The sequence below is a fragment of the Peromyscus maniculatus genome, chromosome 18 (assembly GCF_049852395.1).
Source record: "Peromyscus maniculatus bairdii isolate BWxNUB_F1_BW_parent chromosome 18, HU_Pman_BW_mat_3.1, whole genome shotgun sequence".
NCBI lineage: Eukaryota > Metazoa > Chordata > Mammalia > Rodentia > Cricetidae > Peromyscus > Peromyscus maniculatus.
The window spans coordinates 30,162,999-30,189,437 of record NC_134869.1 but is presented as its reverse complement, the minus strand read 5'-3'; the positions used below and the strand labels follow the sequence as shown (position 1 = coordinate 30,189,437).

At 43.5% G+C, this 26,439-nt stretch overlaps 1 protein-coding gene and 1 long non-coding RNA gene across 2 annotated transcripts in view; one reads left to right on the top strand and one right to left on the bottom strand.

Annotated features, from left to right (window-relative positions):
• Nucleotides 1–3,627: 3,627 nt before the first annotated feature.
• On the bottom strand, nt 3,628–5,035 carry LOC143269154 (uncharacterized). Its single transcript, XR_013045507.1, has 2 exons — nt 4,368–5,035; nt 3,628–4,160 (listed from the first exon to the last, which is right to left on the bottom strand). It is a non-coding gene; the product is annotated as an uncharacterized LOC143269154 (long non-coding RNA).
• Nucleotides 5,036–5,260: 225 nt separating this feature from the next.
• Nucleotides 5,261–26,439, top strand: part of Tmtc2 (transmembrane O-mannosyltransferase targeting cadherins 2) — a 415,948-nt gene continuing 394,769 nt past the window's right edge. The window contains exon 1 of the mRNA XM_042263186.2: nt 5,261–5,888. Within this exon, the coding sequence (XP_042119120.2) occupies nt 5,806–5,888 (83 nt within the window). The 5' untranslated portion in view covers nt 5,261–5,805. The remainder of the gene's footprint in view (nt 5,889–26,439) is intronic.

Sequence of the window (26,439 nt, the reverse complement as noted above, 5' to 3'; positions counted from 1 at the left end):
AGAATCCCTGCAGGTCAGAGGAAATGACTCATGACTAAGCTTTGACCAGTGAGAGAATGCTGGCAACTGGCTTTCATGTGAGCCTCCTGGTAAGGGACACAGGAGGGAAGCCTACAGCCTGGAGGCCCTCACAGCCTAGGCTCTTCTGTCTAAAAGAGTAGCCCTTAGTCACAGCCACTAAGAAGAAATATAAGAAAACTAAAAAATGGTAGAAGACTGCGTGTAAGTCTGTAACGGTGTAAGACCACTTAGATTTGCAAAAAGTAAAGCAAACTAAAAGTTTAATTCTACAATCTGTTCTATCCAGATTTCAATTGCTCAATGGCTGCATGTCGTTGAGATCTGGATGGTGTATCTCAATAGCTACCATACTAGACAGCACAAATGCAAATTCTTCGTTGTAGAAAGCTGCAAAAACGTTGCCTTTAAAGGTCCATACTGGACTGAATATCACAGGCAAAACTCTTGACTAACCTTTATCTAAACATTCTCGTTCAAACGAATTTTCCCTGTAGCCTCAATTCTTTATTTTACTGAAATCAAGACTGATTGAAACTGTTAGGCAAGATTCTAAGCAATTCTCAAGCTGTTATTGTACTATTTATCACTGTTTATACCAGTACGTGTGAATACATTTGGAGAGATTCTATGGAGGAGGTTGTCTATCCTGGCTTTTCTATATAGCTTCTGAATCCTATGAGTACCTTCAACATCTCTGTAATTTTCCCTAGCTGGTTATTAACATGGAATTTATACTCCCCCCCGCCCTTCATCCCCACCCTTACTTTCTCCGAACTGGAGGCTGGGAGAAGGGTGAAATTCTTAAAGTGATCATTATTTTGGTGGCAGCTGGTTCTTAACAGCCTTGCTTTTGTGACAGAGGAGACAGGATTTGTTTCTGTGGTTGCACTGTCCTAATTATATTCCTAATGGATCCCGAGTCGGAGGATGGAGCAGGGTTACACACTGTCACGTCTGCAGGGCAATGCTTTAGGATAGGCTGGGCGACATCTCATGGTACCACGTGTAGCCAATGCTTTTGCTGTCATTAGTTAACCACGCAGCCTGTGTGCCTCTTTCTATCCCCTGACCCACATTTCATCCATGCTAGGCTGTTTTTCTCCTGCAGTGTTGTTTCCTGAGCAAAACCCAGAGCTTGTGAGTCCCCCAGCAGAGAGCTCTGTTCTGTCCTCCCTGAACAGGTAGTTCACCTGCTGGGCCAGTGTTTTTCCACTACCTAGTCAATCTGTTAAGATTTTAGCGGGAGGTTCCTGTCTACCTTTACAGAAAACATGTGGGGGTTGTAATTACTTTAGCCTACTGCAACTATTGAATTGAGAAGAGCAAAGAAGAGGTGCAAATCTTCTGTTCATAAATAACCAAATCTGCGGGCATTTTTACAAAGCATTCTGTGTATGTAGTGCAAAGAGAATTTATGTGCCACATTTCACCCTTGGCACACTTTCCAAATGAGTTGTTCAAAGAGAAGTTATATTAGGACAAATAGAAACGACGGCTAACACCAGATGTGGATTTTTAGTTAATATTTATGCAACACCCAAAGGGAAGATGGGATTGCACAATAAACTAAAAATGTCTTAGGCAAATAAGGAAATCTTTACCCCGAGGAACTGGCACCGCAAAGGTATGAATTATACAACAAAGGACCGGGAATGCAGAACAAATGTAGGCTAGGTCTGGTCGACTATAAAATGGAATTCATTGAGGAAGTGGTGAGGTAGCAGATGTGTGGGACCTACTCAGGAAAATAAGGGCTTAGCACTTTTTTGGCCAATCTTGTGTCTAAGGTAGACAGCTTAAGCCAACCAGCCTAATTTTTTTTTCAACTGTGGAGAACTCCAGTAGCCTTAAATAAATGATCTATAAATTCAGAACTGAGGCTGCAACAGTCTCACTCACCCTGGGTAAATGCATCTTAATAAACCTAAAAAGAGCTATGTGATCTTAAATGATCTTCAGGGATAGTGATGATATGTTTAATCCGATTTTCCCTCTCTAGTTGTTCAAGGAAGGTAGAAAATGCAAGCGTTGGCTGCTTCTCAGCCCTTGGAGACCAGTAGCAAGAGCTCATACCTTAATGCACAGAAAGGATACAGAGACCCATGTTAAAGTATAATAGAATTTTTGTTACGAGTAACTGGATTCTTTTTCAAACACAGCAGGATGTCCAGTCTTCCATTTATTAAGAATCTGGAGATGTACCATTTTATGGCGTATCTCACTTGCCCAGGCTTTCAGTTCAGTGGAGTTGGGGTAGTGGTGGAGGGAGACAGGCATGTTTTTTAAGACTACCAGAGCTTTGGAATGGAGAGATGCTCACAAGATTTTAACACTCTGAACCCAAAGCTCTCAAGCATTTTTAACTCAATAAATTTTAGGGAAAAAAGCTGTCCTTACATGATTTCCCGCCATGGATCTTCCTGAGGAAGTGATGATGTACTTAAGAAATGTCAACCTACTCCATCCCTCCTGCTTTCGATGAGTCCCTGTCATCTTTAACACAGACATCATATCAGTTTCTTCTTCCTGATGGATATTTGTGGATTTTCAAGTTTTTTTTTAATAAATAATTCCACATAAATACTCATATTGCTCATTTGCTATCAGTATTTGTTTTCTTATTAGGTTTCTTTTACATGTTCAGATGCTTCATGGTCTGGGCACTATGTAGGCAAGTTTCCTAGCTTCAATTCAAGTGGTAATTTAAGATACAAGTGTGTACTAAGATACATATTAAGATATAAGTGTGTACTAAGAAGGAAGTAATATTGGATGATAGATAAAGGAGTGTGTGAGTGTGTGAGCGTGTGTGTGTGTGTGTGTGTGTGTGTGTGTGTGTGTGTGTGTGTTATAAAGTACTAGATAGAAAGTTTGAAGTAATAGCATGTGAAAAAAAAAAGTACCTGATGGTGGAAAGTCGTCAAAGAATGTCTGGGGCGAAGACGTTTCCAGGAAGAAGAGAAAAGAAGGTTCTAGAGAAGATGTGATATGGTACATAGATGAACACATTGTGAAGATGGGGAGGGCCAAATGAGCCAGAATGAGAGTTTTTATTCTATGTGCACCAGGAAGTAACTATAATACACGCTTGAGCGGAGAGATTGAATTTCAAGCTGCTTGTCGGGTACCTCAAGTAAATGCTTGGAGTAGGGGCTGTAGATGTAGAAATGAGACCATTTACCAAGGCCATTAGATTAATTCCTGCAGGAGGTAACAATAGCTTGGACTAACATTGGGGCAGTGTGGCTGTGGTGGTATTTATTTGGGAGGTGAATGTCTAGGGTTTAGGTAAGAAGTAAAAGAAGACGCTGGAAACCTCAACAGCTAACTTCTTGTGGCACTTTTCCTTCTAGATGCTTTATATGGTAACTCATCGAACCAAAAGAACATTTATAAAAATGAGGTATGAGGAGGGTGACTGGCCCCAGCTTCCCCAAATAACGAACAGCTGAGTTGATATTCAAACCCAGGTATCAGACTCGTGTGTGTATTCCTCCCCCTGGGCCCTAGGATCCAACATCAATATATAATCCCAGGAGAGAGACAGAGAGGATCCGAATGGACCAATTGATAGGATTTAAGAAACAACAACAAAACCCCACAGTATATAGGGGAACATGCAAAATAGAAATCACCGTCTTTAATGTATTATTTGAGAATTTCCTACATGCGTATAATGTTTTGGTCAAATCCAAATTTGCCTGTTGGCGATAGAACACTTTTATACAGTGTCTAAAAGATTTCCTTGCAAAGTCTGGCATCTTTGCTTGGCGGGCATTCAAACTTTTCAGGTCGCTGCCACACACCCGAGGCCTCCAGTTTCTTTTAGTACCTTTGAAGAGCTAGCAGGTCAGGTGCGGCTCTACCCGGTGGGGACAAGTCAGGCCTGCATGAGGGACGAAGGACTGGTTTTCCATGCCCTGTAGCTTCCCCACAGCAGGGGGCGCTGCAGTAGTGTTCATTGTGGTCCACGGGAGGCAGCCACCAGTCCAGTCGTAAGAGAGGGGACCAGGCAGGAAGGAGGGGTGGCAGACAGCCCTCGGACCTCTTTGGTCTTGCAGCTTTAGTACGCAGGGCTCTTTCTGCCCAGACCATTCTTCTACACCGTATTTCATCATGTTGGATGCCTTCCATCCAGTCTTGCATCCGGGCGGAAAGGAAAAGGGCATTAGCTTTCTCCTTTGCTGGGATGTAAGGATGGCGCTGTAGAGGGTTGCACTAGCGTGGGGGTTGGGGTGGGGGGTCCCTCTCGTCTATGTTCTCAGAGTCAGCCTGACAGTCCTGATCCACGAAAGACACCCCAGCCCCCTCGTTCTCTGAGCAGCCCACGTGTGCGTATTTCTTACCTTCTAGCCTCTCCCCTTTCATTTTCCTGGATCGCTTTTCATAATCTCACCGCGGGACACGTGTCTCCCCATTGACATTAATGTCGACGGTGGTGGCGGCGTGGCCTCAGAGTGGAACTCTGCTTCCTAAACACTCCCCCCCTACCCCCCCGCTCTTCAACAGGCCCTCCCCATTCCAATTCAGCTCACGCACCCTGCACGCGGGCAATAGATCTTTAGTGGCAACCGAGGCTGCCAGCGCTCGCCAAACCTGTTCTACCTCTCAAGTGTCCCCAGAAGTCTCTCCAGCTGACCAGATCTTTGCCTGACAGCTCTTGGCACCGCGCGCTTGGCTAGCGATCTAGTGGGTGCCAGGCGCCTCCAGGCACCACCGGCCCAAGCCATCGACTCCTCCTGTCGCCTTTCTCCTCCATTTCCCCTGCCCAGACCAGAGCGCACTCTAGCTATCGTTTTGGGCAATCTTCCAAAAGTCGTCCTTGTCCCGGGGGGCTTTCCAGAGGGGGGGGGGCGGGAAACAAAACGAAGGTGAAAGAAGAGGAAGAAGGGAGCGGGGCTGGAGGAGGAGGAGGCTGGAGCAGCGGGGAGAGTGGGCGGAGCCTCCCGCCAGTGGGGGTGACGAGGAGGAGCCTGCGGGGAGGATCTGGGTGGAGCAAGGGGCAGGGCTAGCTCGGGCTGGAGGGCTGGCCACGCAGGCGCGTGGGGCCGCGGCGAGAACCCCACGCGGGAGCTTTTGGAGTCCCCAGTCGCCGCTTCTCACTTCACTGGAGAGGGGGCCCGGGGAGGGAACCAATAAAGAGTGAATGTGCTGCAGCCGCGGTGGCGGCCGAGTTGGTGTGAACGACCCCGGGAGTCGTGCGTGCGCCCGCCCGGGAGGCGGCGAGGAGAGGCGGTTCGCCTCGTCCCTCCCACCCGCCCCTTTTCTCTCGATCTCTCTCTGCTTTCCTCCCGCTGGTCCCAGATCCCGGCTCCGTCCGGCCCCTACGCCTCCCTCCTCCCCGACCACTCACCCTCCCCTCCCATCTCTCACTCTGTTACCTCCTCAGTCCTCCACCTAGGGCGTCCCAAAGTGCCATGGGTTAGGGTGGGGACCGCGAGCCGCGCGAAAGGACTAGCCCCGATTCTCCGCCGGGGGGCGTGAAGCCGGATCGCCGCTTGCCTCTCCCGGGTGTCGGGCATGGGGAGCGCGGTGTGAGCCCGTAACCCCCGGGGAGCACTCACTCCAGGAGCCGCGGAGCCAGGCGACCCGAGGAGCCGGCGGAGAGGAACCCGGGATCGGAAGAAGGAGCAGAGAAGGGAGGGCGAGGAGGCGGGCGGGGAAGCCAGGCAAAAGTGCAACCAGGAGGAGAAGGCGGCGGAAGGTGGGGATTGATGCTTCTGTTTTTTGTTGCCGCTGCTGCGCTCGCGCTGGGAGCCAAGCCGGAGGGAAGGCGGTGGAGAGATGATTGCAGAGTTGGTGAGCAGCGCTCTGGGGCTCGCCTTGTATCTCAACACTCTGAGTGCGGATTTCTGCTACGATGACAGGTAAGTGGGCGAGAGGAAAGGGGCAAAGGCTGCGGCGCCAGGGGAGTGGGGGGTGGGTGGGGTGGGGGCTCTGGAACTGCCCGCTGTCAGGCTGAACCAGGGGACACAGGTTATCAGCACCTGAAGGCTTAGGCGACGTGGAAACCGTAACTCCTAAAGCAAACAGCCGGGACGCCAGCGCACTGGGCGGGCCAAGCGAGTTTCCGCTCCTACTTTGCAGCAGGTTCTTGCTTGCTTCTTGCCGCCGGTTGGTAGACGCTTAAGTTATTTAGCGGAAATCCCGGCAATTTGGAAAACTGTTTAATGAACCTACATTAAAAAAAAAAAACACCAAAACAATAAAAGTCCTAGGTATATTTGGTGCAAAAAAAGCATATTAAGCGATTTTACATGTGGACTTGGAAGGAAGTCGCTCCTCGCCCCTTAGTAGATCTTCTCCGTGTCGTTTCCTTTTATTGATAGGACACTTATTTCCCGAAGTTAAATGCACGTTTGACAGTTGCCAAAATAGTAGAAAGAGCGCGCGTACTCTGCGTCAACTTTCTGTTTGGCGTGCATCGTAGTAAACTTTGAGCTGACATCATTGCTCATCCATCATGGGGCAGTCTTTTATAAAAAAACAGCAACAACAACATCATGGGCTTTCAGTTCTGCTGGGAGTGTTGCGCTAGACATTAGTGATATTTCCGATGCTAATTAGGGAAGAAGACGTCCCTGGAGACTGAAGTTGTCTTCTGTATTTGGGTTTGTTTGGGTGGCTAATGAGACCCGGACTGTATGTTGTCAAAGAAACTGCCTTGGTTCCTGGAAATCTCACCCTTGTGCTGGTGTCTCTACCTATTTTTAAACTGTTGTTAGTGTTTAGAAACTGATGAAAAGCTCCAATAGCCATTAGGGGAAAAATTCCAATTTGTGCCTTTTCCGGTGACTTAATCTGATTACAATTAAAACAGATGCATAATTAAAATATATTAGGGAGAACAGCATGCCTGGCTAAACTTATTAACCGTCCTGGGGTGTTTCATGCTCCATTGAAATTAAACCATCCAAAAAGTGAACACAGATTTACTTTGACAGCCTTTCAGCAGCCTCTCTGGGCTTACAGGAGTGAATGGGTCCCCCCCACCCCTTCCCCGGGTTAGGACGAGGCAGTGAGTGAACTTGGACAAAGTGGTTGACAACAGGGACAGTGAGGAGGCAAGGCTGCATGCACTCTTCTGTCCATCAGCCAGATTCTGTAGTCTGATGTGCCCACTCTCCTGCTAAGAGTGTTCCTGGATGTATATCTTAAATCAGGGGATGTTAGTCCGCACCCTCATTGCCTGCTGTGGGAATTCTCCGATAATGCTTGCAGAACTATCCCACACACCCCTGATGGGCTTAATGTTGTGCCCAGCAGAGGGTAGCTGACAGAAAGTCTCTGGCAAACTTTCACACAACTTTTAAGACAGCGTCCTGACCTCAGCAGTTGACCTCAGTTGCTCTAAGGAATGGGCTGTGAGCGAAGGGGAGCGGAGCTGTTCGCCTTTCTTCCTCTGGGTTCCTGTGATGATGCACCTGCTATTTTAAGAGCACCGGTGGAGAAAGCTTTTGTTCCTTTAAAATTAATCAGTTTTAATTTTCACTAATATGAGTGCAGGGATGAAATCAGGGCCGTGGCTGGCTCTTTTGGGGTGAGCTGAGGCAGCAAGTACTGTAACCAAGAGTAAGGAGCTTCTGAAGAATGAAAACACTGAAAAACTCTCACATCATAGAACGTCATGATGAGTCACGAATTCCTCTCGAATACTCTTCATCAGTGCTGTCCAGTTCTTAAAAGAGGATGTACAAAGAGAGGCCACCTTCTTTAAAAAAATGGAGACTAAAACTTACGTAACTGTGCGTGTACATGTTTCTGTGGGTCTACCACTCACCCTGAAGTGTTTGGACTTTGTGGGTCTGGGAGATGGCTGTGCCTGTGATGATAAATGAGTTGTCCTTGATGGCTGGAATTTCTCAGAAGCTCCTCATCTGCTACAGGTCACATTGAGTGTTAGAATCCACGTCTTCTGTTTTCTGTCTGCAGAGGTGGATTTAGTGTTCGAATTGTCCCATATTATGGATAGCATGTTCAATAGGATATTTAGACATAAAGCTATAGAATGTTGAGGGCCTAAAGTATGAATTATGCTTTGCTATGCAGTAAAAAGTAGTTTCTGTTGATTTCTCACAAAACTTCATAGGCAACCACGTGCTCTGAAAAACTGTGAAATCTTCAGAGTAGCAAGCTACCTATGTTTCATAGAAACCGCAAGGTGCGTGTTTATGCAGCACTGGCCTGATGTGTCATGTGCACAGCATGTGGAGGTGATTCATTGCCAAGGTGCACTGTAAACTCTGGCTTTGCGAATACACTTTTCTGTGTAAGTACTGTAACTCACTGGTGTGTGAAGAGTGAAGTGAACAGGGAGCCAAGTGGAAACTGTCGGATGAGGACATGATGTTTGTTTCCACTGTTCCATTTCAGATGGCAAAGATTCACATTTAAAACATTGTTTACATTACGTCTGTGCATCGTGATGCCCCCCCAGGAACTTCTGTGAAATACAGTTCTAGAACAGAGGAGGCTGGAAGTAGAGAGAGCTATAGACAAGGAGAAAGATGGATCTTGGGCACGGCTTGCTTAACTAAATGAGAACCTTGCACTGTAGCCTGAAGACTCTGGCCTTTGTGGGGGGGGCTTGTTATTGCTGTAGTGTGAACATTATCACTGTGCTACCTCTCAGAGTTACCATTTATTTTAAATATAATGATCAAATTTATTCAATAAACTTTATATATATATATATATATATATATATATATATATATATATGATTACTTTTAATGTCTTATGTAGCTTGTTGGAAGTTGAGTGGAAACCTGAAACTTTGTTAAAGCAAAAATCATTCCCTGTGGTAAAAACTTAATGTCTTGCAAGTAAACTTAAGAATCTGTCTACGATGTATGAAAGTGAACAGTGCAAGGGCAGAATTCACAGTATCTGATGAGAAAATATACCTGCCCCCAGCTTTATTCTCCCTTCTCTCATCGTGAGTATAGATAGTGTAATGACTCCATTGTCTCTCCAGTAGGCTGGCCCAAGTTTAAGCTCCATTGGCCTGCAACTCCTTGATGGATCCTCTTAAAAACGTTCTGGAGAAACTTGACGCTTACGAGAGAGCAGAATACAAACAGGCACCTTTTGTGACCCCAAACTCTTTGCTCCCTTATGTGCTTGTTGAAGGTGACCTTATATCATTCGTTACACATTGTCCCCGTTAAAATACTGCCACAAGTGCCTCAGAGGTCACACTGAGAAGAGTGAGCTTGATGCAATGGAAAGAAGTCTGATTTGATTGTACATGTATCATTTAGTGGGTGGCATACCCTTTTATGATATAGAAAGGGGAATAAGAATACAGCTTTTTAATCATCACTTGAGTAAAATACCATTACTTTGGAGAAAACAAACAAATAAGACAACTAGAGATTTTGATATTGGAACATGTATGTGTCACTCGCTGGTTCATATCCCTTGATAGGTGTTTTGCATTCTCTCTCTCTCTCTTTCTCGTATGTGTGTGTGTGTGTGTGTGTGTGTGTGTGTGTGTGTGTGTGTGTGTGTGCGTGTGCTGGGCATACATGTGGAGACCGGAAGTTGCTGTCAGCTATCTTCCCTGTTGTTTCTCTACACTATATTTTGAGGCAGGGTCTCTCATTGAACCTGAAGTTGACTGAGTCCCCTCAGGCCAGCTAGCTATCTTGCCTTGGGGATCCCCTGCCTCCACTTCTCCAGGGTATGACCAGCATGGCCGCACCTGTTTGGTTTTAACGTGCGCTCTGGGGATATGAACTCGGGTCCTCATGCTTGTGTGGCAAATGCTTTATCTACTGAGCCGTTGCCACAGCCTCCACAATTTTCTTAGGTCCAGGGTGGTCCTTAACATTACTTACGCATCTCTTAGCTATTTTATTGCTTTGAAAAGCAACCTCTCCTTTCTTTTTCTCCTTTTGCTTCCACCCACCTGTGAGACCTCGGGGTCTTGCTTTGTAGTAGCTCAGGCTGGTCTTGAACTCCTGATCTACCTGCCTCAGCCTCCTGAGTGCTTGCATCGCAAGCGCGTGCCACTACATCCGGCTGTCATCTAACAAGGACTCTAATAACACATTCCTTGTATGGTTTTTCGTATGGTATAAACATAAAACACCAGTGAACAGCCAGGGGGTGGTGGCACACACCTTAATCCCAGCACTTGGGAGGCAGAGACAGGGGGATCTCTGTGAGTTTGAGGCCAGCCTGGTGTACAAAGTGAGATCCAGGACAGCCAGGACTGTTACACTGAAAGGATCGAAACAAAACAAAGCAGTGAAGAATTTTGTGCGTAATGATTTTGATTGACAGTATTCGAATGAAGGAAAACATTTGTTGCTGTCCAGTGCACTAAAAGCACGTGTTCAAGACGCCTGTGAGGAGCAGCTGTTTATCATAGGCTGAGCATGTTAGCTCTCAAATAGACGTCTTCATAACGGGGGGAGAAGGCAGGTTAACAGTTTTTCAGAAGCCTGCCTTTACACCTGCCAGTATTCAGGTATTCCTTCTGTTTGATTTTTAAGGCTGTTGTCAATGTGGTCTTTGATATGGTGTGACAAGAATCCTTTGGGAGATGACTGATCACTCCGTTAACTTTTCTCTAAAGAATTATTTCAGCAGATTGGCTTTGGATCGGTCTGAAGTGATTATGTTTTCAATTCCAGTGTGTTTAACCTCTGAAGTCATAACTGAGATTGATGAGGCGGTGTGTATGTATGCCTTTATTCCCAGAGCTGTAGAGGCAGTGGCAGGAATGTTTCTGTGAGTTCCAGGCCAGCCTAGTCTACACGCGAGTTCTAGATTAGCCTGGGCTACATAGGGAGAATCTATCTCAAAACAGAGCATAATGGTTCTTGTGTTGAAAATGCCATAGTGAAACCCATCGTTTTGTGCGTTAACAAAATAAAGGTATGCATCTGACAGAAACAATGAACGAGAGAAATTTTTGCTTTGTATAAAACACAGGTTTTTCTCATCAGGTCATTATTACCAGAAATCAAACACAAGAGTATTGTTTTACCTTTTATTTTCCCTTCCCAGCATAATTATAATATTGATAAAATGCAGTTGGAAACAACTTTAGTTTATGAACTATTTTATATAACATTTAATTTTCTTGCTAAGCTTTGATTGTTTCATCAGATTTATTTGGCAGTGGCTCATTTTGTTCTTGTGAACAAGTACGTTTCTTCTTGGCAAATTAAAATTACAACTAGATGAAGCCAGTGTTGGATCGCTTCGCTTCACCTCTGCTGAGCACGTCACATGGTGTTTATCATAGCAGCTGACCCCAATACAAGCACTCAGAGGACAGACCCAAATGCCAAAGGGGAAATTGCTTGGCAGCCATCTGTCTCTCAGGTTTCTTTCATGCACACACATAAACGTGCATGTACATACACTGGCACAGACATGATTATTAATTTACATTGTCGATTCCAAGAGCTGTTGTCTTTTATCTGTAGTTAGTTTTTCAGAGTGAATGTGCCTCTACAGTAACACTGAATTCTCTGCTGCCATGCTTTTGAAATGGTATAGCCTTTGGATTCCAGCATGTGTTAGGAGCACGCTTATTCTAATGTCTGTGGCTGCCCAGTGCACTAAAAACACTTATTCAAAGCCCAGATGTTTATACCCTAGGCCAAGAGGGCATTATTTCTAAAACACGCACCTTCATCATATTAGGAGAGGACACCTTTTACCCTTAGTGTATTCTCAAAAATCCCTGGCTGACAAAGCCTATCTCCCTATAACTGAATTGTTTGTATGTGAACTACTTTGAATGTAATTATCATTCCTGCTTAAAACTTTCTGAGATTCTTTCATAGATAACTTTACATATCCACTTTAGCAGATCTTCCAAAGAGACAAGTATTGAAGCCTTGAAGAAAAGGACACATGGGTAATGGAGTGTAAAGATCTCTCCTCTCTGAATAGTGGTGCTTGTTTAGAAGTTTAGCTATCACACTAAATAAATAAATCAATAAATAACAGGGAATGACACCATCAGGATTGCTTACACAATAAAGACGTAATATTTTGGCTCAGTACAGGTGTAGTTAGGTCCAATGGTGGTTGGCCACTTTGAAGATTTGATTTGCGCGTGCGTCTAGGCATAGACTGTGACATTCAGTGAGTCACCGGTTACACATCTGTCTAGACAGCAGCTGCCTTTATTTGAGGTAGATATACAAAGCATCTACAACAGCTGCTCATCTTAGTAAACCTGCCATCGCTTGGGCAGGTAAAGCTCTTTGAATTCAGGAGGTCTATGGACATGTGGATAGGTTGCCCTTTAGTGGATAGAATTTAACTAAAGTTTACTTCTTTCTAGACATTTAATGGCATATTAATATTTATTTTCATTGTAGTAGTATTAATTTACTTACTTATTTGCTTTGAGACAGTGTCCTGCTTTGTAGGATGTCCTCAAAAACGTGTGGTCCTGCTACCTCAGGTTCTTGTGTGCTGATAGTGCTGGCCACTGTGCCCAGCTAAGTTTTAAACTGTGCCCAGCAAAATTTTTAACAAGCCCTGTATTGCTGATGAAACCCGGGGAGCTAGCTGTATGGAACTTTTTGTGTTAACTAGATTTACCTCATCCTGTCATGGGGCTGACAGACTTTTGCCTCAGAGAGTTTAAGTGTCTTTCCTAGGCTATTAACATCATTAAGAGAGGCTGCTGTAATATTCACACTGACCACTGTTCCTTTGGTCTCCTGGCTAGCTTTCCAGTCACGTCTGTGTTCTGTGGCGCATACTCAAAGTTTCTAGAATAAAAAGTGTAAATGTTCATTTTAGCCTTTGGTGGTTCTTTTTGTTTTTGTTTTTAGACACTTTAGGATTACTTCTTAATGTTTACCACTATGATATTTTTTTTGTCTTCTTATTTACAAACAAATGGGAAGCAAGGAAATCTGGTAGGTGTAGTATGAATAAGACAGGACATTGAGACATTTTGTGCAATTCAACTATTAAGTCACTGTCATGTTTTCAGAGAAACTTGCTTAATCTAAGAAAATTTTATAGCTAGGCAGTGTTGCGCACACCTTTAATCGCAGCACTTGGGAGGCAGAGGCAGGTGGATCTCTGGGGTTCGAGACCAGCCTGGTTAGGACAGTCAGGGTTACACAGAGAAACCCTGTCTCGAAAAATCAAAAACAAACAAAGAACAACAACCAAAAAAAATGAAAACAACAAAAAGGAGTATTTTATAAATGTAATTCATTTGCACAGCCAGAAGTTGTTACATCGAAGATGGAGATGTCCAGAAAATTAGTCTGTGACAGAGACAGGCACCGAGACTTCTAACTTTCGCTTTAGCTCCCATTTCATTGTGGAATTAGATCCGATCATATGTGCGTTTGCTTTTTTGGTGGCTGCACAGGTGCCACGTTCCTTGAGGACAGAGCTGCTTGGCGCTCGGCAGAGGAAATACTTTTCACCTATAATTTGCCGTCAGCTTTTGTCTGTTGATTCCTCTGCAAGGCCACCTCGTGGCATCAGTGTGAGACAGGGTGTAAGGCGTGGAATGGACTGTTGTCACAGTCAAGGCTAAATTCAGGATTCGTCAAATAAAACACATCGTCCTACCTGTAGATGAGTACCCCTGTGCTAGGTGTGGTGGCCAGTGGAATTATTTTTGTGAGATCTCTGCTTTTGATGATTAATCTCCATTTCTGTGAAAATTGTTACAACACATTCTAGCAATTATTCTTTAGAAGCATCAAGTTGAAAAATGGGATCAATATGGTCTTGTCCTACATCACTTTCTGTTGCTGCCAGAAAACATTCTGACCAAAAGCATCTTGAGAGGAAATGGTTTATTTGGCTTATACTTTTATGTCACAATCCATCATTGAAGAAGTCAGGCCAGGATCTCAAGGCAGGAGCCTGGAGACAGGAACTTATACAAAAGCGATGGAGGAGTGCTGCTTACTGGCTTGCTCTTCATGACTTGCTTAACCTGCCTTCTTATCGCACCCAGGACCACCAGCCAATGGGTGGTACCCTCTACAGGTGGCGGGCGATCCCACATCAATTTTTAATCAAGAAAATGCCCTCATAGACACAGGCATTTTCTCGACAGAAGTTCCCTTTTCTCACATAATTCTAGCTTGTGGTGAGTTGACGAGAAAGTAATCAGCATAGTGTTCAATCTTGGTTTAATCAGTTAGGAGACGTTGAAAATATTTCTTTGAAGGGGAGTAGAGGGATGTTCAGTGCATAAAAGCACTTGGCACCCAAGCCTGAGGACCTAAATTTCAATCTCCAGAACTACATAAAAACCAGATGCATAGCATGAGTGTCTGCAGTCCTTTAGAGGACCACTTCTCTGAGGGGGTGGGAGACAGAGCTGGCAACATCCACACAAGTTTTCAGGCTAGCACGTGTAACAGAAAAATAACGAAGAGACCTTTTTCAAACAAGGTGGAAGGCAGGGACTGACATGCGAGGGAGGGAGGTTGTGACTTGTAAATGTATGCTATGGGCCACACGGTTCACACTCATACACGTATAGATGTACGTACACACACACACACACACACACACACACACACACACACACACACGATGGAGGTTTGAAACTCCAAAGTTCAGAAATTGTGATGCTAAGGGTACTTTCCTCCTAATTGTGATTCCAGAGGTAATTTCTGCAGAAGTAGGTAAGTTTGACTGCTCAAGGTAGGGATTCTCTCTTGGTGTCGTTTATGAGTGTTTTAACTTCAAAGGGATATGGTATTTGCTGAGGAGCGGCCACTGGGGCGCAATGCTGGCTCTTGACATTTTGAACAGTGTTAAATGATGGGACTGTAGTATTTCAAATAGCCTTGTTTCAACATTGTTTGAAAATCCACTGGGGAGTGTGGCGGTCCATAGAACCCTGCATACTTGAAATTCTTTAGGTATTAATTTTAAATGCAGTTCACAAGTTTATTTCTTACATCTTCTTTTTTTTTTTTTAACGATGAGTAAGGCAAGGGAGATTACAGCTGTGTCTTCAGTAATGTTTTCTTTTTGCATTTGCTCCTAAGTATTTTATAAAGAAGCTGAAGGGATTAAAAAAAAAAAGAAAGAAAGAAAAAAAAACCACAGCTCTGGTTTTGTTTTTCCTCTATCATGATATATGTTTCCGTAAAGGACATTGTTGTAAAGCATGTTGTTACCACGATTATAAATGTAGTGCCGGGGAGAGGGGCAGATACACGAAGAGACTTTGAGAAAAGTCAGCATCTTGCTTTTGTTAATTTCCAATTTGTTCCACGGTGAAAGCATGCCTACTCGGCTTTCTCTGCTGTCAGTGGCAGCTCCTGAATTAAATACACAGTCAGTAGTTACAGGCTTTGGGGAGGGCTCCTCCGGAGGAACAAGGGCTTGCTGAGGGCAGTGCATGTGGAAGTGACAGCCCTTGCAAATGGTGCCCTCTGCAGGGGGTGCCGTAGGTGGTGGCCATGGAGATTCCTCTCTCAGGCTTCTCTCAATCTGGAGAGGTCATTGTCATTAGAGAGCCATCTGGGAGAAGGACTTCTTCAGGTAGTGCTGGCGGGGACTGCTGCAGGAGCAGGTAGTGGCTCCTTTGGGACATTTCTCATTGTTCTGTAAACTACCTTTTGGCTACTTGTATCTTTCTGCCTTCAGGCTTCCAGACATAAATACGGAGCCTGTCTCTTTTGATTGTAAAAGGCATCTGAAGGCAAAATACCTGGGTCCCAGTATCTTTTCCAATCTCTTTCTCTTGGCACTGGTTGCTCCTTCTTACCCCCTGATAATTACCTACAGGACCGCTCTCCCAAAGCTTTAAAAGAGAGCTCATTTTGACAAAGCAGGCAAAAATTTTCAACTCCACATTTGCAGGAGAAAAGTTCTCAGATGATGAAGAAGTTTAATCAGGCAAAAAGACATTTTTATTTGCAGAAATAGGCCCTTTAGGGGGAAGCGATTATTTATAGCTGATGTGAAAAACTGGTATACCTGAATTTATTTGGTAAACTACATTTAAAGGGGGGAAGGTGTTCCTGTTACTCGATTGGAAGAAAAACAATGGCACTGAATTGTTGCTGAATTTGTATTAAAGAAATAAAGATTTATATACATTTTAATCCATTCTTTAAGGGATGTGTGTGTGTGTGTGTGTGTGTGTGTTTAATGGAAGTACCTGAATTTGAGATTTGACACCATGTGCTAAAATTTACTTTTCTGTGTTTGAGAATTTTTTTTTCTATAAAAAAATCATAGTCTTTATAGATTTTGTTTTATGTTGAAGTTGAAATGTCATTGTTTAACAATGTCATATGTGTCATTGATGAAAGTAATGCCAACGACTTCTAGGAGCCAATTTTGGGTGGCCCCCTTTAAATGTGCTTGGGCTGTGATGTGGAAAATACCTGTGGCAGGTAAGCAGGTTTTGGACCCGGCTCTGTTTGGCAGCTTGCTTCTCTGAATTTATGGAGGCAATTGCCTGTGTTGTACTTGTTGCTTCTGAGATCGAGTCTCCTATGTAGCCCCGTCAGGCATCCAACTTAAAATCCTCCTGTCTCAGATGCCCCAGTGCTGTGAATAACAGGCATGAGTCATTATCCCCAGCTTGGCAATTCACTTAAGAAGAAGAAAAAACCCTCTTTAAGTCAGCAAAAATCTTCAGTTTCTTGTAATTAGATGGATCTTTCTATGCCTCTCCTATGGGGACACTGAGATGGGCGTTTGCTGCATTTCTTTCTATGTGTATACATTTCTCGACCAGCATTTCCTAAAGGTCAGTCCACCTGGAGTCCCTTGTCATTGTTACAGTATAGACTCTGCTTGGAGAGGACCTGGGACTCTGCATTTCTTTGGCCTCAGTAGAAGCAGGTATTATAGGTGCTCTGGGACCCACGTTGGGTAATAAGCTTTTTTTTTTAAAAAAAAAAATCTCATTTAAATACGATTACAGGTGAGATCTGTGTCCTTTATAGATGTTTAGGAAACTCGCCTGAATTCCTGGGTGGAAAGGAGCTGAGGCTAGGTATCCCTTATGTCTGTAAGAGCTTAGCCAATTGGTTTAATTATGTTCTGCTTCCTTCCTGCTTGTTTGTTCCATCAAGACAGTTCCAATCTGATGATATGAGTTTGAGTTACTCTTCGAAATTTGAAAAGGAAGAGCCGGGTGAAGCTTAGGAGATGGCCCCCATCAACACGTCTGTCACCAGACACATACAAAAACATCTTCTTTGTAACGTCACTCCAGATTCAGATAGCAAATTCTGATTTTGAAAGGTACACATGGTTGCCTTGATGCAGTAGATCTGGTCCTGATGTTGCTCTGTGAGGCCAGGGACTCGAAACATTAAAGTTTTGAGGCAAGCAAGAGCTTTGTTGGCAACAATGGGGCAAACTAGAATCATGGGGTTTCACTCCTAAAAACAAACCTTCTTTCTTAGGAGTTGCACATAGAGGATTCTATAGGGATTTGGAGAGGGCTGTTCTCAGTGTGGGACAGATGTGTGTGGACATAGGTTTGTGGGAGGCTCGTTTTCTGATGCCTAGGCTACTGCTGTGTCTGAAAGGCATCAAATGCTGTCAGTTCTGGAATACCAAAGGAAGGAAGTCAAGAACTGAGCTCATACTGTCTAGACAGGGAAGGAGGGCAAAGGTAACTTTCACTAGAGAACCGCCCTCACCATTCAGAAGTGTTCATCTGAGCTGTCATATACACCAAAACTAGTGGGAGACTGTGGTGGTTTGAATGTCATTGGCACCCATAATCTCATAGGGAGTGGCACTATTAGCAGGTGTGACTTTGTTGGAGTGGGCATGGCTTTGGTGGAGGAGGTGTGCCACTGGGTGGGCGGGCTTGGGTTTTCCTATGCTGAGGATACCACTCAGTGTTTCAGTCAACTTCCTGTTCCCTACAAGCTAAGATTAGCCAGCACCACGTCTACCTGCAGGCCACCATTCTCCCCGTCATGATGATAATGGACTGAACCTCTGAAATGGTAAAGGAGCCACCCAAATTAAATGTTTCCTTTATAAGAGGTGCTGTGGTCATGATGTCTCTTCACAGCAATAGAAACCAATACAGAGACTAATAATGCCCAGCATCATGTCACCAATATCTGCCTTTTGTATGCAGATAAAGCAAGTGAGGCTGGAGGGTTAATGTCAATATCCCCTCGGTTCCATTGAGGGGCTCAATGACTTGAAGAGGTCTTGATGCCCAAATTGCGTCTCTGGAGCCAAAATGCATTTGAGGAAATGTCGCTTTCACTGCATGACAACTTTATAGACTTTATGAGTGCAGCGAGGTACACAAGCAGGCAGCTGAGAGAGAGTATGAAAAGTAGACCTTTGTTAGTGATACTCAGGCATTAGATAATGATGTGGGGTGAGGGGTACCTACAGTAAGTGTGACGATTTTCCATCTGAGGTAGAGACAGGGCACAGTGGTGTGGGCCTTGTGTGCTGTGTACCCTGCAAATTAAAATAAATGAATTGGGTCTTGGGTTTAAATGATTATATTTGATTTGGTTCACTTTAGCTTTCAGGCATCTTAAAAGATTTTGGAGTGTGTCAAATAGAATCTTTTAAAGGAACCCTATGCTCAAACGAGTTAGATTTTCCTTTGAGTTTCATCTTATTATATAGTCTTATGCAGTATTGGGAACAAATATCGGATCAAGAAAAAACAAGATGCGAGTTTTAGATTTTTCAAGCACCACTCTGCCACTTAAGTACTTGAGCTCCTCAGCTCTCATGAACTCAGTACTTTAATTGGTCAGGAAGTGAAAATAATAACTGTTCACATAGAGTGGGGATCAGATGAAGTAGCATGAGGAATGTTCTCTGTGGTTTTAAAGACGGCATCATTATGTACTTAGAGGGAGCGTGTGTTGAAGCTGGGGTTGGGATGACTCAGTTGATCACTGGCCGGGGTATATCTTGTTCTCTTCTTTCTGAGAACACAGTCCTACAGTTGTGCTCTTGCTGTCCAAGCTTTAAAGACTTGTCCTCTGTGCTCTTGAATCCCACTCCTTGTCTGTTCGCTCTTGAGACCCGAGTCCTCAGGATCTCCACATCAGCAGTGCTTACAACTTCTTTTTTCCTTGTGGTTTTTATTGTTTATTGTTTAAATTAAAAAAAAAAAACTCATTTATTTTGTATCCCTACCACAGTTTCCCCTCCCTCCTCACCTGCCAGCATCACCCCCGCCCCTCTACCCCACCCCCCTCCTTTTCTCCTCCATTTCTATTCAGAAAAGGGCAAGCCTCCCATGGATATCAACAAAACATGTCATTTCCAGTTGCAGTAAGACTAAACACCTCTCCATGTGTTAAGGCTGGGCAAGGCAACCCAGTATGAGGAATAGTATCCCAAAAGCCAGCAAAGAGTCGGAGACAGTCCCTGTTCCTGCTGTTAGGAGCCCCACAAGAGGACCAAGCTACACAATGGTCACATATATGCAGAGGACCTAGGTAGGTCCAATGCAGACTCCCTGATTGTTAGTTCAGTCTCTGTGAGGCCCTATGAGCCCAGGCTAGTTGAGTCTGTGGGTTTTCTTGATCACAAGAAAAGGTGTCCTTGACGCCTCTGGCTCCTTCAATCTTTCCTCCCTCTTTTCAGCCAGATTCCCTGAGTTGGGCCTAATGTTGGGCTGTGGGTCTCTGCATCTGTTTCCATAAGCAACTTCTTTTTCTTTTTTTTCTGGCTTGTCACATGTTTCTGGTCTCTGCGAAGGAAGGATTATTTTGAATAGACACCTGGGCAGTCTATGTAATTCTTTGCTTCTGGAGGGTAAAGTGATTTCGGTATAGTGCCTTAGATATAAAGAGTCTCTCACATTTCGGTCCTTCTTGTCAGGAATGAGTGTCCCTGGGCACTAATGGACTTCTCCTTGATTGACATCCCTTTTATTTTTGGAGTCCATGTATGAGTGCAGCGCTTCTGGTGGACTGGGGAGGAACAAAGCTGTGTGGTTTGTGTGTCAAGTACGCTGACATTTTCTGCACTGACGTGGTTGTGTTCCTCAACTGTCTGGAGAATTCCACGTGCGTGTGTTGAACACATGTGCTGGATGGCACCATGTCATAAAAAAAAAAAGCCAGGAAGTATATTGTTAGCATCTATGAAGTATGTTCCTCAGTGAGAGCCCCTCAAGCTCGGGACAGAGGAGTAAAGACCTTAAAGATCCGCGGGCCCAGAAAATCTAAAGTTCTGACCCCTGAACTTTTATTGCCCACAGTTGTAAATTCAGTGGTGTGACAAAACTCCTGGTTCTGTGTGATAACAGTCATAGCTGCCCCATGGAGTTCCGGGTGGATTTTAGTGAGCTATATTATGTAAAGAGCCTCGTGCAAGGCATGGCTTGTGAGCTTACGTAGGAAATATCTCTGCTGATGAAAATTATTCATTAATTACATTGTTGATAGTTTAAAGACACTATGTAAGAGAACCTTAGGGAACAGTGGATTTAGAGATTCTTATGTAAAGTCAGTATATAGTCAGTTGGGGTGTACAACCATTATTCCAGCACTTAGGAAGTTGGTGAAGGAAGACTGGGAATTCAAAGCCAGCCTGCGTTACACAGCAAGAAAACTTCAAACTCAAACTTATTTCTAGTTGATATTTAACTTAGTATTTCTGGTAGACATACAGTAATTGATAAAGTCCAATGAAACATAATATGTAATATTTAAAATTTTTCTTTATAAAATATTTTCTAAAGACTTATTTCATTCTTATTTATTTGTGTATGAGTATGTGCATTTGAGTGTGGGTGTCCATGGAGCAGAGGCCAGAGGCATGGATACCCCTGGGGGTGGAGTTATAGGCAGCTGTGGTCTGGTTGAAGTGGTTTCTAGGAACAGGACTCAGGTTCTCTTCAAGACCACTGTATTCCTTAACCAGTGAGGCGTCTGTGTAAGCTCTTGAAATTTAATTTTTATACTTGCTCTTAAATGTGGTGAAGTGATATAGAAGTGACATCGTTAGAGAGGCTCGTATCCATTTATGCATGCACATATCTGCAGATGTGGCCAGTATGTGGTTTGTGGTGAATAATTAAAAGTCAATGTGAAATCACTAGACACCTTTCATGCTCTTTAACATGACTGGCTTTCTCTTCAGTTAGATAGTATGGTCTGTAAGAACTTATAGAGAACTGTGATTGATCTCTTTGGCATCTTACAGGAATGTTGATGCTCTGTGATGTATAGTTGACAGAATGAAATAATGAATATACAGACTTGTTTACAGTTTTCTTGGAAAATATGACGATCAAAGGGCTGCCCTATGGCCCAATCATAGTTTTCTCTCCCCTTTGGCTTTCAGTGAGCAGCACTGAATATAAAGCTTTGTCTAGACCCCCATCAGTTACTGGGGTCCACATGAACAAGGGGAGTCAAGACCATGATGAGGAAATCTACAGAGACAACTGAACCAAGCTCAAAGGAACCCACGAACTTTAGACTGACAGCCGTGGAACCTGCTTGGGACTGGACTGGACCCTCTGCATACGGGAGACAGTTGTGTAGCTGGGTCTGAGGGGCCCCTGGCAGTGTGATCAGGATCTATCCCTGGTGCATGAGCCGGCTTTCTGCATCCTATTACCTCCGATCAGACACCTTGCTCACCCCTGATAAAGTGGGAGGGTCTTGGTCCTGCCTCTACTGACTGTACCAGGCTTAGCTGTCCCCCATGGGAGAACTTACCCTGTTGGAGGAGGGGATGAGGGGTGTATGGGAGGGTGGGGGAGCAGGAGGAGGGATGAGAGGGGGATTTGTGGTTGGTATGTAAAATGAATAATAATAATAATAATAATAATAATAATAATAAAGCTTTGTCTGCCACTTGCCACACTTTCATTAATTTTCACCTTCATTGAGAGCTACAAGTCTCATGAATTTGTTTGAAAATAGTTTCTGGATCTAACAATATTGATCTTGTCCCCAATTAAAACGCACCCTGTATATGTTTATTTTAACATTTTACTAAAAATGCCCTTTTGAAAGACAGTATATTACTGCCAAATACGAACACTTCTTACTTTTTTCTCCCATTCCTACTTAACTCGTCCTCAGAAAAAGACATCCCTCCCAAGTTCAGGAAACTAGGTATGTTGAAGTGACAAGGTGACTCTGCCATATTGGTGTGGCTTTCATTCAGTGGCCTCCATCTGAGCTTGAAATTAAGTCACATTTTGGCATAATGGTTTTGAGTTCACTTGTCTAAGAAATACATGCGTAATTCCTTTGAGGCATTTAATATTTTGAGTTAAAATCTTGACCTTAATGCACATATATAGTGATAAATAAGTCACTTTGTTTTTTATTTCATTCTTAATTAAAGTTACATTTCTCTCTCACACTCTCTTCCCATTCTCCTTACCTCCGTCTGTTTGTGTGGTGTGCATTTGTGTGTGTCTGTGTGTGTCTCTGTGGGCACGCCTGGATGATGTTACATGTGTGGAAGTCAGAGGACTGTTTGTAGGTATTGGTTCTCTCCACCTTGTGGTTCCAGGGATTGGACTCAGGTCTTTGGGCATGGCAGCAAGTGCCCCCACCCACTGAGTAATCTTTCGAGCTCTAAATAGGCGATTTCATACAATAGTCCACATCAGCAGTAGATGCTTTACTTCTGTCGTAATCTCATTCACATTTTGGGTGTTACGTTATTCTCTGTTGGAATGTTTGCTTTGTTCCTGTTGATAACTAAATTGTAACAGCAAGTGGCAAGCTTCTAGAAATGAGAGCCGTTTGGATTCTTGTTGGCTAGCAGCCTAGTTCTCTCGAGCGCACATCTGTTCTTTGGAACATTTTAAGAACGTTCAGGTGAAAATTTATCTAGGATTTTAATAAGCCAGATTCTGACGGTTTAAAAATTAGTCGTACTGTTGGTAAGTTATGAAAGCCAAACATCAGTGGTTTGTAAAATGACTCTCAATTCTGTGGAATTAGTTTAAATTGATCCATCAAACCAGCAATTCAGGACCTTAGTAAACATGCTCCTACAGTTAATTTTGAAAACTAAACAAAGAACGATGGTTGGATTTCTCTAGGACTTGAGTAGGATGGGAAGGAGGGTGGTTATTTACAGTGAAGGGAGGTCAAGAATGGCATTCCCACAAGTGAGCTTTGGCAGAATGGAGTGTAGTGGTTTGTAGACCTGCCTGCCACTTTCTTGCTCAGGATACCCTGCTTGTAGTTTATGATACAGAAGAGGGATGCTTCTGGGTAATTGCGGTGAACTTTTTCTTTTTAGAGGGAAAAGAAAAGATAGGTAGTGTGATGGAAGGCAGGAGGGTTGATACCTTCGTGAATTGGAACCAGACGGTAAATAAGCATCTTGAAGTGAAATCAAGATTCTTTGTTAGCATGGAAATCCGATGAATTCAACTGTTTGTGGAGTCACCTCTTTGGTGTGTTATAAAAGAGCTCTGAGCCGGGCGGTGGTGGCGCACGCCTTTAATCCCAGCACTCGGGAGGCAGAGCCAGGCGGATCTCTGTGAGTTCGAGGCCAGCCTGGGCTACCAAGTGAGCTCCAGGAAAGGCGCAAAGCTACACAGAGAAACCCTGTCTCGAAAAACCAAAAAAAAAAAAAAAAAAGAGCTCTGATGTATTTTTAGCACATGCTGGATTGTTGGATAGTATCATAGAAAAATGATACTGTGTGTTTTCTCTCTTTCCCTGTGTATGCTATATTATGTTTTAATTCAAACAAAGTAGCAGGTTTCCTGATGGCATTTTCATACATGTTAACTTGGTTGATCCACCCAGTTCCCACCTTTTTCTAGTCTCCTTTGTTCTGTTCCATTCCCCCGTTTTGCTCCCTAGTACTCTCTTTTCATATTGCATATTTCTATTGTCGCCCATCCCTTGAACCTCCCTTTTTTTAAGAAAAAAATTACTCAAATTGATTTTTATGTGTATTTATGACTGCCTGTGTATATGTATATGTGCCATGTGCATGCCTGGTGCCTGAAGTCCATGTTACCTGGAAATGGAGTTACAGGTTGCTGTGAGCCTCGCTGTGGATGCTGGGAACTAACCCTGGATCCTTTACAAGAACAGCAGCAGCTCTTACCTGTTCAGCTTTGTCTCAGATCCCCACCCTGCTTCCTTAAAGGCTTGATTTTCTCTCTCATGGACCCCTTTCTGGTTGCCAGATCTCTACCCATGCTGGATTATTGTTTTAAAGGCTAGTATCATGAATATTCTTTTGTTCACCCTTGTTTATTTGGAAATTGAGTTCTGGGAATGAATTAGTTAATTTCATGTATGAGGGAGGGAAGTTTACTTCTCAACTAGTAGTCCAAGACTAAACTGAATGTTAACTCAGATAGTTTGCTCATACATAGCAAATCTTGGATGGTATTTAAAAGTTAAAAATATTTTTAATAATGTAATCTTAACTTTATATTTTTATTTCTATTTTTCTGTTAGTATTTATAAAAAAACTGGTTGAAACTCTTTGAAAGCAGGTATTAAAATTGAATAAATACTTTGCATGCAGCTTACCTACTGCTTTTAAGTTATGTGTATGTGTGTTCCTAAGGAGTTTGTTAGAGAAAGTGGGTGTGGTGGCATACACCAACATTCCTAGCTTGCTGGAGTTGGTGACCCAAGCGCAAAGCCAGCCTTAGCTTTGTAGTGAATTTAAAACCTGAAAGGGTTTTACAGCAAAAGAGTATCTTGGAGATAGGGGGCCAAGGAATGTTGTAGCACTCACACCATGCAACAGACCTCATACAAGAGATTTATTGAGAGTGGCGTGGTGGGGGGTAGGATGGATGGTGGGTGGATATACAAAATGTCTGCCTCCGAGCAGGGATGAAGACAAATGACAGGTCAGGCCATGGTGGCAGGCTTTATTGGGGGTATGGAGCATGTGCACAGGGACAGTGGAGACCTGTCACATTGGCCATTAGTGAAAGCTGGCTGTTGGCACTGAGTTCATTGAAGACAGAGGGGAATGTAGTTCTGGAATGTGGGCAGTTCTTAGCTGGTTTGGACTACATAAAAATGCCCCAAAGCTTAAAAAATATTTTTTTTTCATAGTAGAATGAAATTGGTCGAAGTGAGTAAGACTATCATTGTCTTTTTTTTTTTTTTAACTATAGTTATTGGAATGGTAGTTTGTCCAAATCTTTAGTAACTGGAAATGAATCAGTGTTTCTTTTGTAAAAGATTATTGGTTTCCTTGACCTAAAGAAGATCATTTGTTTCTTAAAGATTTTTATCACAGAAAGTTATATTAATGTAGCCAGTTCACTGGGACTCCTCAACACATGTCTATCTTCTCTCAGTACTGGTATCAGAAAAAGATGAATGGAAATTAAAGGGGCAATAAAAATGATAAGGTGATTGCCATCTGTCTATAAACATGGACTAAAAGACTTACTGATTTGCTCTTTGAGTGTTTCATTCTGTAGTGTGAGCGCTTGGATCAGGGCCAAGTGAGGCTGTTGTTACTAGCAATTGGTGGAGCAGTAAGGGTGTATTTATCATTTTAAGTAGTTTGATTTTGTGGATGATTGTGTAAAAAATATGATAATTCTATTCAATGTTTGGGAGAGAGGTTTGATTTTTAGTTGATTTGTAATGCAGGAAATCGGTTTAAATAAGCATTGGCTTTTGATTTCTGTGTTAAATCATTCTTATCAGAAAAACTTCCTGGTATCCAAGAAAGCAGCAGTATGGGGTGCTTTCCATTCATGCCACTCCTTGTTCCTATAACAAAGGACCATGTTAGGTGTGGGACCCAGATCCAGGGGAAGGTGTGATGCATAATGTGAGTCTGGTAGGAAGAAAACAAAATAGAAAGTCTACAGTGGTCGTTTATGATTCTTAGTAAGACCATGTCAGAGGGCACTTGACCCCATCTGGAGGGAGAGGGCACTTGACCCAGCCTGGAGAGAAAGGGCACTTATGACAGGCTTCAGTTTGAACTGGTTCTTGAAGTAAGAATCAGCTAATAAGGATGATAGTAGAGGAGGGATATTTGGAAGGTGCTGTCCTACAGTGGGGCCTCTCTCTCTGGCAGAGAGGATGATGTTGGGGACAGTGGGGACTTCTTGGTAGGTTCCTACGTGCAAGGTCCTCCTAGGAACTTCATTCCATGATGAAATTTGAAGATTTGTCTGCAGTGTGAATAAATAAATACTAAACAGATAGACCATAAAATTGCCTATTAGAGGATTATATTGACGATGTTGTATTCTGTTGGCAGCTCTGTGTTCCCCAGCGGTGAGCAGCATCACAGTAAGGTGGGAACAAAGATGAAAAGGGAAGTTAGCTGTATGAGAAATGGACAGTTGGGAGAAAATCCAGCTTCACTTAGCTATCCATCTGGGGCAAGTGGCTAGAACAGGAAACACACAGGGCAAGCTTTTTTGGGGGAGGGCGATGGAAGCATATGCCTTCATTCCTTACAAAGGGGGGAGCTGAGATGGGAGACTATGGTGTCAGA